Source organism: Canis lupus, chromosome 9, assembly GCF_048164855.1.
Source record: "Canis lupus baileyi chromosome 9, mCanLup2.hap1, whole genome shotgun sequence".
NCBI classification, from domain to species: domain Eukaryota; kingdom Metazoa; phylum Chordata; class Mammalia; order Carnivora; family Canidae; genus Canis; species Canis lupus.
Window position 1 is genome coordinate 30,267,807 of NC_132846.1, and position 12,236 is coordinate 30,280,042.

At 42.1% G+C, this 12,236-nt stretch overlaps 2 protein-coding genes across 7 annotated transcripts in view; one reads left to right on the forward strand and one right to left on the reverse strand.

Moving 5' to 3' along the window:
• The window catches only part of TXNDC16 (thioredoxin domain containing 16), a 121,555-nt gene extending 114,884 nt beyond the window's left edge, over positions 1–6,671 (reverse strand). For 3 of the 6 annotated variants that reach the window (XM_072838565.1, XM_072838567.1, XM_072838564.1), the window contains exon 1: positions 6,447–6,626. The gene's annotated coding sequence lies outside the window, so the exon portion shown is untranslated. Of the gene's footprint in view, positions 1–6,446 lie in introns of all 6 variants that reach the window. The other 3 variants (XM_072838566.1, XM_072838563.1, XM_072838568.1) reach the window with 3 other exon arrangements.
• Positions 6,672–7,233: 562 nt separating this feature from the next.
• The window catches only part of GPR137C (G protein-coupled receptor 137C), a 64,971-nt gene continuing 59,968 nt past the window's right edge, over positions 7,234–12,236 (forward strand). The window contains exon 1 of the mRNA XM_072838571.1: positions 7,234–7,705. Coding sequence (XP_072694672.1) covers positions 7,286–7,705 — 420 coding nt within the window. The 5' untranslated portion in view covers positions 7,234–7,285. The remainder of the gene's footprint in view (positions 7,706–12,236) is intronic.

The window sequence follows — 12,236 nt, forward strand, 5'->3', positions numbered from 1 at the left end:
ATAAATAAGACATAGTATATATGCAATGAAATATTATTCAGCCATAAAAGGAATGAAATCTTGCCATTTGCAACAACGATAGATCTAGAGGGTATAATGCTAAGTGAAATAAGTCAGAGAAAGACAAATACCATATGATTTCAATCAAATGTGGAATTTAAGAAACAAAACCAATGAACAAAGGAAAAGAGAGAGAAAGCAAAAAACACCCTCTTAACTATAGAGGGTTACCAAAGGAAAAGTGGGTTGAGAGGGATAGGTGAGACAGATGAAAGGGATTAAGAATTAAGAGTACACTTCTCTTGGGGCACCTGGATGGCTCACTCTAACTTAGTTTTGGCTCTTGTTGTGATCTCAGGATCCTGGGATTGAGCCTTGCAATGGGCTCCATGTTAAGCAGGGAATCTGCTTAAGGATTCTTCCTCTCCATCTCCCTCTGCCCCTCCCCAAGCTTGAGTGTACACTCTCTCTTTCTCGCTCTCTCAAATAAATAAATCTTAAAAATAACAGGGTACATTTCTCTTGATGAGCACTGAGTAATATATGGAATTGCTGAATCATTGTATCATACACCTGAAACTAATACAACATTGTATGTTAACTACACTGGAATTACAAATATAAATAAAAATTAAAGTTATTATTTGTATGTAATCAAATTTTCCATAGTTTCTACTCATATTAACCCAACCTATCCCTGTAGGGCCACAGAAGAATGTTCATTTCACATGCATGAAAAATAAAATGCATTTGCCTAGAGACATGTTGTCCATATAAAAATATTTTCAGGGGCGTCTGGATGGCTCAGTCAGTTAAGCATCTGCCTTCGGCTAAGGTCATGATCCCAAGGTCCTGGGATCAAGCCCCACATCAGGCTCCCTTCTCTTCAGGGAACCTACTTCTCCCTCTCCCTTTGCTGCTCCGTCTGCTAATGCTTGCTTGCTTGCTTGCTCTTTCTCTCTCTCTCTCTCTCTCTCCCCCCGTCTCTCTCTGTCAAATAAATAAATAAAATCCCTAAAAGATATATATTTAAAGAGAAGGGAAGTATAAGTGGGAAAGGGTGGAGAATGAGAACACCAGTCAGAACAGAGTAAAAACAAATATACAGAAGGTACTCGGTGATTTTTTTCCCTTTGGTAAGTAGAAAATAGAATAAAAAACAATACTTAATGATTCAAAATCTAAATCTCAACAAAGAGAGGAGTACCTTGGGAGAAATGTGACCTTGGTACTTTGGTATAGTAGTAGTTCATTGGTATGGGGTATATATAGTTCCAGTTCTGCTGTAGAAGGCAGGATTACACTTAACTTCCTACCTCCCACTTGTAGTAAATTAATTGTGGCTGCCAGGTGACTTACTCTGGCCAATAAAATGTTAGCAAAAGTAGCATGTCTCTTTCAGACAACAGTTTATCAGCTAGCATGTGGTAGGGCAGGCCGTATTTTCTTCTCACACAGGCATTAAAATTGCTCATCTGGTGGCTATTCCTAGAATGAGCACAACACAGAGAATGGAAGACATACACCAGTCTGATATGCAAGGAGCATGTAACATGAGAGGAAATCCATCTTTCTGTCATAAGCCACTGAGATTTGAGGGCTTATTATGGCAGCATAATCTAGTTTACCCTCACTAGTATACAAACTAGAATGAGGTGCCACCTTAACAAGAACCCCAAAATACTGGCTCAGAAGCCACGGAGCAAGAACTTAATCAGGACAGACTGGAGTTTGGCAATCCACATTAAGGAGTGACAAAACATTTGGTAAAACTGTTAACCACAATCATTTGAAGGTGACATATACCTCATGAATTTGTAATGAGCAGTTACCCCAGTGTGGTACGGCTAATGAACTTATTTATGGCCCTAATAGAAGAGGCTTATAGATAGGAGGTGAGGCACCGAATGATAGTTGCTGTTGGTTATGTTTAATAAGGAGTTCAAAGAAAGGTACTCAAAGGACCACTGCCATCCAAGAGACTAACTGTTTAAAACTTAAACAGTCCTTTAGACCCCACCCTTCTATCATTAGGAAGCAAGCTGACAAAACTGCTCAGCCATATTCTCCAAAGCCAACTTCAGGTGTGGCCAAGGATAATAAACATGGAAGGACATCTTGCAGAGTAATGCCAAGGACCATGGAGAACTATGCCCTAGGGCATGTGCCAGAATACGAACTGTTACTGGTCCAAAATAATCAGATAAACACAGAAATTGAGTGTAAATGTCAAAAATCTATTATAGCTCATTTTACATGGTAATTTTCTGTCTGTTGAATCTAAAAATTTTTTAATTGGGTTTATCATTTGTTATGTGTTTTCATTCCATTTTTATTATAATTCATTTTTACTGTATCTAACAAAATTCAAATTTAGATTTTGAATCATTAAAAAAAAACAATATCTGGTCATTCATGACAGTTTGAGAAGCACTGACCTACAGAACACAGTGAACAGAACAGGAGCCCTAGCAATACCTGCCCAGTGAGATTTCAAAACTCCTACAGACTAGAGTCTGTGTATACTCTTCCATTCTTCCCCTCTCCAAATGGGTACACTTATTATAGTTATTTGTCCCTACACTACTCTATGTATTCAACTGGGGGTGGGAGACAGAGAACTTATAATGTCCAGACTGATAAGAGATTAGCACTACTGGACATTAATCAGAAATCCTGGACTTTGAGTCTGACACAGTGACTGGATGAGATTTGGGGGTTATGTCTACTGGGAAGGGCCAACAATGAACTATATGCAAGGAGAGTATCGGTTCACAAAAAGGGTGGACTGTTTAAATGTTTCTAGTTCTCCACACCTGTTAAAATTGTACTTCCCCACTTCCTTGAATTTGGTATAGCCATGACTTGACTGACTTGACATTTCATGACAATGAAATGCGTGATGACACATGTTACTTCCAAGAGTTTTCAAAGTCGACATATTTTCATGCCTCGCAACACACTTCCTTTCTGCTGTGATGAATGATAACACTCAAAATAAAGCCTTCTCTGTTGAACCAAGTCTCAGAAAAAGAACAACATGGGGAAAAACTCAAGAGTAATCAAGAGTGAACTAAATTAAACACTGTTGTGTTAAACCTCTTAAAGTTTCAGGGTTGTTATTACAGTATAACCCAGCCTAGCCTTACTGGTTTTAATAACAGCCAAGAGGAGAGTGACTTGAACATAAATACATATACTGGATTTTTAAAGCACTAAATATCAAAGAATTAACAGGAAACTGACTCAATTTCACTGTAGGACAATTCTAAAAGGGAAGAGAACTCTTGCAAATGCAACTGACTATAACCACAACAGGTGCCGACACCAAAATAGGGAAGTCATAGGCAAATGTCTTCCAATACTACACACATACATCACCCAACTACATGCAGACTCATACTGAGCCTGGAGAGGGCTCTCAACTTGTTGGTATAATGCTCCTTGTCAGCACTAATAGAGTTGGTATGCAAGATGTAACTTTTGCCTTATCCCTAAACTCTAAACAAGAATGCCTGCACAGTTCATTTAAAAGTTGATAGGGGCAGGGCGCCTCGGTGGCCCAGTGGTTGAGTATCTGCCTTTGGCTCAGGTAGTGATCCCAGGAAGGATCCAGTCCTGCAGCAGGCTCCCTGTAGAGGAGCCTGCTCTCCCTGTAGAGAGCTTCTCTCTCTGCCTATGTCTCTGCCTCTCTCACTCTGTGTGTTTCTCATGAATAAATAAAATCTTAAAAAAAAAAAATAGTTGGTAGGGGCACCAACTGAGGGTAGCTCAGTCGGTTAAATATCTGACTCTTGATCTTAGGTCTTGATCTCAGGGTAATGAGTTTAAGCTCCACATTGGGCTCCATGCTTGGCGTGGAGACTACTTAAAAAAAAAAAAAAAAGGAAAAGATGTGTGACATTTAACTAAGGGCAAATACAAGAGGGTGACAAACACTGGGAATTGGAACAATGAGGCTATAGTACAAAAAGAGTTAAAGCTTGCAAATTAAAGACTAAATAAAATGCAACAAAATTCTGGAGCACCTGGGTGGCTTAGTTGGTTAAGTGTCCGACTCTTGATCTCAGCTCAGGTCTTGATGTCAGGGTTGTGAGTTTGGCCCTACATTAGGCTCCACGCCCCGTGGGGAGCCTACTTAAAAAAATAAACAAATAACTAAATAAAGGCAACAAAATTTTGTTCAGCACCAAAATACTGAGGGTCCCCAGAGGGCAATGAGGAGAAAGAATTTTCAACAGAAAAACATTTATCTTCCAGCTAGTGAGGGGAGAGGGAAGGATCTGCCTTCATGTGTTCCACAGCTGGAGGAGCTGGTAACTCTCTACAGTTAGAACAATCTCATTTGGGGCTTGGGTCCTATTTATAATACCACTTGGCAAACAGCTCTTCTACTTTTAAATGTTTGGAAGACCAGTGTGCTAGAGTAATGTACCCTCCTAGAACAATATTCAACCATTGTGCATTTGGACACATTTCAAATTTTAGAATACCAAGCAGCAAGCTTTTCTAGAAGACCTTGGTTAGTTTCCTCTTTATAGACTTAAATTTCCCTTACAATTAACCACAAAACTAAAAGTTTTCCCTCTCAAGAAAAAAGAGGAAATGAACAACTGTAAACATTAAGCAAATTATAGCAAACTCTGTGGGCATCGTTCTCTGGGAAAAGGCACATTTCATATTTTGCAACAAATGGGGCATATAATGCTTACGAACGTCCTGTAAGAACATTCTGGCAAAAATTAGCTTACAGTTTAATGCTGCTACTGGAGAAAACCTGCTCACTGAACCAGTTTCAAATAAAATGTTGATTAGATATCATCAAAGTTTATCATTTAAGTCTGGATGGAGGCAATAAAAGGAGTCAACATCTCTCTACTTCAAAGCCCCTTCAAGGCAATGGAGCAAAATCCTCTATCTGTATCCCTCGTGCCCCCCCTCAAAAAAAGAAGGGGAAGAGCGATAGCTATCTGGACTTGCTCTGAAATGAAAAATTTCACAAGCAAAGACCTAAAACTAGTATGGATACTCTCCAGATGTTGTTTACTATGAGTAGAGAATATAGGAGAAAAAGAAAAACCAGTTCATGGTAAAAATCTATTCGTGAAATGAAACAAGTACCTCATCATTATGGAAAATACAAAAATAGGCATGTCAGGGAACAGGAGGTTCCCCTGATTTTGATGAGTGCCAAAAATCACAGAACTCCGAGTTCATGCTTAAGCACGTAACTGCTTAACTCACTTTAACTCACTGCTGCCACGAGCACTCACTCCATCCCTTTTCAAAAAGAAATGTGTACTGCCCTAACCACATTCTCTAAAAAATCTATGAGGTAAATCTCATAAATTTCAAAAAAAAAAAAAAAAGTGATTCTTCTTTGTTAATGTTGGATCAGAGCCATGAACTTCTTTCAGAAAGTTGTACCCTGCTCTAGGCTGCACTGTACAACCTGCTCAGCTGAATGTTTCATCTGAGAGATCCACGCAACTGTGCCAGGCCTAAACATCACATTTTGTCACTATACCTGTAAAGAACCCAAAACACACCAGTATCTGACAGGGGGACCACTGTCCCAGAATCTGGAGTACAGAGTAGACTTTAAAGTTCCCTATGGATCACTTAGCTAGGAAAAAAGACAGCAAAACTCTTCCTACACAAAGCATTAGGCAAAGGATGGCAAGTTAGGGAAGGCTGTCTTGGTTGCACCAGTAAATGTAGCAGTATCTTTCAAAAGGATACGGACTTTGTGATGTGCCACTCATTCTAAGAACACAGATGGTTTTCTCATCATTTTTCGTTACTTCGCTCATTTTGTTACCAAACACTTAAAAAGGAAACAAATCAGCAAATGTCGTCGGTCCGATACACGCTGGAAGATCTATTCCTCACTTATTTACAGCAATAGCATAATATAGCATTTGTTTTGTACCTCTCGGAGCCCCAGGAAGGGCGCCACCATCCACCAATACAGGACCAAGGCTTGAAGGAATACATGTGGAATTTAAGGAGTACAAACTGTTCTGCTTCTTTCTCCCTCGACATTCCTCAGGCTTACAGTTCTTTTTTCCCTAAACTTATGCCCAGGGCATCCTTCCAAATTCTAAGTTTCAAAGACCCACATTCCTCCTCTTTACATCTCATCTGGACATCCATCTCATCCTAATACCGCCTCGTCCTCTAAGAGAGATTTCCCCAAGGAAGAATTTTGCTTAAGGTGTCAGTTCATCCTTCTCCATCCTCTCTCCCTCACGTTTTTCTCGCCCTCTCAGGCTGGGGTGGGGGAAGAAGAAGAAGAAGAAAGCAAAATGCCCCTCAGAAGATGCAGGTGAGGCCCCTTTTAACCCGAACTCCAGAGTTCACTGGCGGGGCACAGCCGCCAGGCTGAATCCCCATCCCTGCAGGCAGAAACCACAGCCCCTCGACTGAAGGACCCGCGCGGCCACCTACCTGCCCAAGACCTGCGGGCAAGATCTAGTCAGAGGAAGCCAGAAGGTTCCCGCGGCCGACGGTTCCCGCCTCGCGAAGGAGAAGCAGAAGGCGGGGCCGAGTCTCGCCGGAGGGTAGCGGCGAGCAGCCGCGCCTACCTGCTAGGGCGCAGCACTCCCGCCCTCCGCGCCTGCGGCCACCACCGCACAGCGAGGTCGGCCTGCGAGCGAAAAAACAACCCCGAGGCTCCGCCTTCTCCTCGTGCTCCCTACGTGCGGCCTCTCCAGCCAATGGGAAGCGCAGGGGGCGGAGCGAGAGCCGCCCCAGCTGACGGGCGACCACCGAGTCCTCCCGCCGGCGCGAGCGGGCCGTGCAGTTGCTGGGCCAATCGGCAGTGTGGGTGGGAAGTGAAGGGGAGGGAGAAAGTGAGGCAAGCGGCTGTCCAATCAGATCCGGCAGCCTTCGAGCGACAGGTCCCGTGGCCCGTGGCCTTCCGAGCGCGGCGCGCAGGGGGCGTGCCCGCCCGGGCCAATCGGCGCGAGCCCACGGTGCGGAGCGAGCGCCTCAAATGCTCGGGTTTCTCAGCTGATTGTCTCCAGCCGAGAGTTGTTTTTTGCAGCTACCGAGCCGAGCCGCAGCAGGAGGAGCCGAGACCCCCGGGGGGGGCGGGGAGAGGAGGCGGGGTCCGGGGAGCCGCGGCTGCTCTGCGCGGGGCTCCGGGTCCTGTCACGGCGCTTCCTGGGGTCGGAGGTTGGGGTGGGTGGGGGGTAAGGGGGAAATCTTTCTCCCCCTCGACGGCGGCTCCGAGTCCGGCCCCTTCCTTCCCGCGCTCTCTCGTCCGGCCCCCAGCCCCCTCATGAGGGTGTCCGTGCCGGGTCCGGCGGCCGGCCGCGAGCCCTCGACGCCCGGGGGCGGAGGCGGAGGCGCCGTCGCTGCTGCCTCAGGCGCCGCGGTGCCGGGCTCGGTGCAGTTGGCGCTGAGCATCCTGCACGCCCTGCTCTACGCCGCGCTCTTCGCCTTTGCCTACCTGCAGCTGTGGCGGCTGCTCCTGTACCGGGAGCGGCGGCTGAGTTACCAGAGCCTCTGCCTCTTCCTCTGTCTCCTGTGGGCAGCGCTCAGGACCACCCTCTTCTCCGCCGCCTTCTCGCTCAGCGGCTCCCTGCCCCTGCTCCGGCCGCCCGCTCACCTGCACTTCTTCCCCCACTGGCTGCTCTACTGCTTCCCCTCCTGTCTCCAGTTCTCCACGCTCTGTCTCCTCAACCTCTACCTGGCGGAGGTAAGGCGGGAGGACCGGCGAGCGGGGCCGGGCGGGTGAGCGGGGCTGCCGCGATCAACTCGGGCTGAGGACCGGGAAGGGGGCGGGGGGGGGGGGGAGGGGGCCGGCTATGAGGCGGACCTGAGAGCAGCTTGGGGAAACTGAGGCACGCCTGGAGTGTGCGCGCGTATGCTCGCCCTAAACTTAAGCGGTAGATTGACTCGGTTTTTGAGAGGCTGGCGGGGTTGGGTGAGTGAGAGTGCGGGCTCTGACAACTTACGACAGGACAACCCTTTGTTCGGTGTTTTGGCCCTCCAAGGTAAGGTGTTGGTGGCAGCAACAAAGTGGCATCGCAAGAAGTAGCAGCCCCGGTAGCTCTGCTGAAGCTGAACTGTGTTGAGAGAGGTTGGATGCTGAGGTAGCAGCAGCTCTGCTGAAGCTGGACTGCTGCCAGCCATTACGTCACCAGGCAGAGCTGTTCCTCTGCTATTGTTGCTGCGTTTCTTTTATTAGAAGCTTATATTCCCTCCTGCATCTCCTTTCCTGTGGCTCGATAAGCCTCACACAGATTCCGTTCGATAGTTCCCCAGCAGGGTTAATGATCGATAACCAAAGCCGAGGGTCAGTATAAAGACCTCCATAAAGCTCTTAATGTTTGCCCCACTTGCTCCAAGCTTTAGCTATTTATCCTACCTCTTACAGCCTAGTGGTTTGGTTTTTTTTTTTTTTTTTTTTTTGGAGCTAATTAAGATAGAAAATACTAGCTTAACCTGTGACTATTGCAGAAACAAACCACCAAACTGTTTTTGCAATAACTTGCTTAATAGCTGGAACCTAATCACACCCCCTTTCTCTTTTATGGGGAATTGCTGGCTGGATTGCATTGTTCTGCAGCGCTTAGGTATTTGACCCATTTCAAACAGGTTTGAGAGTGTAAGGTTGTCAATCATGTGTGTCAGCTAGTGGTATTTAAGCCACAGAATTTTGAGAATTGCCCAAAACTCTCCCTTCCCCCTCCCCCACCAAAAAAAAAAAAAAAGCTGAGGAGGGGAGGAAACAAGGTGACATCATATGCTTAATACTGACTAATATAGAGCAATATTGGTCTATGCAGCTAATCCTCTCAAAGGCTTTTGGAGGTGATGAGAATTAACATAGTTCTGAGCAAAAGTAAAAAAACATTTGAGGCAGATTGTTTATATTTCCTGTGTAAACCAACTCTTTTCTCCCATAATAGATGGAAAGTAGGATGCATAATTTTAAAATTACAGTCATAACTTCAGCTTTTTACCACATTAAAAACAATACTTGAAAATAAGTAACAAAACTAATTTAACTTGAATTCTTTTCCTTCCCCATCCTTTGGAAGTCCAAGCAATACAATGACAAAACCCAGTGAAAAGCAAAAATAAAAAACACGGGTAATCATAAATCAAATAATCATGCCATAGTCACGTCACTTATTTGATGATGCTCTCATCTTCTAGTTGCTGTTTAAGCTGTTATAACATTTCTGTCCTTCCTAGTTAAATTGATACATTGTATTCTTCCTGACACCATTTTTGATAGAATACCAGTGACCTCTTATTACTGAAGCTGTAACTCTAGCTTCAGATATAATTTACCTGAAAGTGCTAGCAATCCTTATGTCATAAGCATCAGATAATTTGTTTTTCCCTATACATTTTGACTTGTAAAATCATATTAATGATGTCTCGTAAAATACCATTTCATAAAGTAGCTAAACACTCTTTTTTACTTTTTTTGAGAATACAACATATGCCATAGAGAGCATAAATCTTAAGGATGCAGCTATGAAATTCTACATATACATACACTCATGTTATCATCCCCTGGATTAAGATAAACATAATTTCTGGTGCCCTTGTGCCCTCTCCCAGTCATCCTCTCACCCTGAGGTAATTATAAAGTGGCTAGAAACTATCACAATAGAAAAAGCATCCATAGTTAAGCTAAAAATTCTAAAAGTATGCTTCTACAGGATAAACTACATGATACCCAGATTAGGTTTTCATATTTTAGTTGCTGATATTCCAAGAGAAGAACTTAAATGTCTTAAAGTCTTCCTATTAAATGAATCTTTTGTGTGATGTAGTTTTTCAAAAAGCAATAAAACTCAATAAACCTAGAAAATATAATTTGGAAAGACGATAGACTAAAGCATTTTCCTTTTGCAGTGTCTCCTAAAAAGAGTGTAGATTGTCTATGCTCGTCTTTTTATAATCAAATTAACAATTTTAAGATTCATAACTGTACTTAAAAGAACAAAATTTCAAATGTTTAAAGAGAGATATCTTGACCAGAAATCATTTCCCTATTCATTAGAAAAAATCCAGAGGAATCTGTATTTAAAAGAATATTTGAACTCAAATTTTTATATCAATTCCAAGTAACTGGAAGTATACTTTCTATTGATCTGATTTAATGAAGCTTTTTTTCAGTAAGTTCTTGGTATTATAGAAGTATGTAGGGAGAATCTGGTGAGAAATAACAAAACTGACACTTGATTTTTTTTGTTTTTTGGTTTTTGGTTTTTTTGTTTGGTTTTTTTACTAAAAGGCCCTATATCTGTTTTGAATAGTTGTGCTTCTTGATTGCTAAATCACTCTGTATTTACTATCTATCATTAAATACCAATTTCAATTTGCTTTTGGCCTCTTTTAAGCGTTGCTTGCATGCATTTCTCAAGATTAGAAACATTCTAACTTTAAGGACTTAGTTACAAAGAACTATGGAGCAGAATAAAAATAAAGTTAGAAAAACAACCATTACACTTTGAATGCATTTTGGTGGTTCTTCTAAAACTCCTTAAGTTTTCAAAGAGTTAAGACTGCCTAAATCACTTACTTTTGTTGACTACACTTGAGTGGAATTGAGATAAGGAGAAGTAGCCCTTCTAAAGTAATTAGACTTCTCAATCTCCTAGAACAGATACTTGGGGGGCGGCGGTGGGGGGTTGGGTGGACAACAAAACCCACTATACAGTAATCTAAAAACACCTACTGAACTTTTTCTGGCATGATCAATAGAACGTGTACTTTACCAGAGAAAGGTTTACAGTCCTGTACTTTTACCAGGGAAGGCTTAAGTCTTTAAAACAGATTATGTGAGAAAATTGATGCTACGTACTACCGGAAGAAGTAAAAAGGCTTAAGATGAGAGTTGGAGTATTGTTATATATGCCAAAATCAATGAGTTCATCGTCAAGGCCCACATTGACATTTTTTCTTACAGTTTTGTAACATGAATGCCAGTTGCTTGATTGGAATAAATATGGTGATTTAATCATGATGCCAAAACAGCTAGGAAAATTAAATTCAGAATCTTAACTCTTACGCTCATAGATGCTATCATTGTCTCTGACAATGAATACCTTCTTCCAAATATTGATAATATGTCAAATATTACGTGTAGATTAACTGACATGTAGTTAGGTGTCATTATAATGTTCTGCGATTTCTCACAAAAGTGTTTTTACCACCTAACATGGAAACTCCTTAAGGATAATTTATTTTTACCTCATAGCAGCTAGAACAATGGTGAATATATTATCGAATGACATTTTTGAGAAGGCCAAATCTCGAAAATATTTAGCCACCTGAAATTTGGGGGTTAACTTGATTTTGATGAACATTTCAGGTAAATTATTTGTGTACTTCCTGGGATCTTTATTTTCTGCCTAAAAGATTGCCTATTGCTGAGATTCTCTTAGATTATCATGGTTTAATTAGATAAAAGTTAATTTTGATTACCGCAGGTAAAATATTACTAATGAAAACCACTTGAATATATTTGAGTTTTGCTTAGCAATACTATTTTTACATCATGGCAAATGGCCCATTTTAATTAGGTCTTTGCTAATTTGGCTTCAAATTCTATTAAATAGAGAAGTCTGTAAAATAAGTTTCACATCATGAGTGAGTTATTTGCTGGAAATAGTGATTTAGTTCAGTGTTGGATTTTATAACACTTGTCTTCACAATACTTATGATATAGATAGATACAAACAGGGTGATTTGTCCAAGGTTATACTACTAACATGTATCAGATATAAGGCTACCATATAGCCAAAGGTTATAACATCTTATCAAATGATCCATCCTTATGAACTTTCCTGGATACCATCAACTCTTTATTAGTGCTTTACTTTTAATTTACTTCCCCCCATTTTAAACCTTTCCTCTCCAGCAAACTTTCTTCCCTCTTCATTCTCAGGATATGACCCTTAACTTCTAGTTTATAAAAGAAACTAGGGCCATCTGGCTGAACAAAGATTCAGAAAGATACCTTAAAATGCTGCAGAGTATTTAATTTTTTTCAATGAATGAGCTGAAAGTGAGGAAATTCTTCAGAGGCAAGAAAACACACACAAGAAGTGAATGCAGAATGATAAAGTAACACAGATGTTTGTCTTGGGGTTAGGAGTGGTTATTGGCTGCTTTCTGCTGGCTTAAAGCCTGGATTTTAATTTTATGCATTGGGGGTCTGAGAAGGTGACATTGAGGGCAATACCTTATGGTGAGGTCTAATC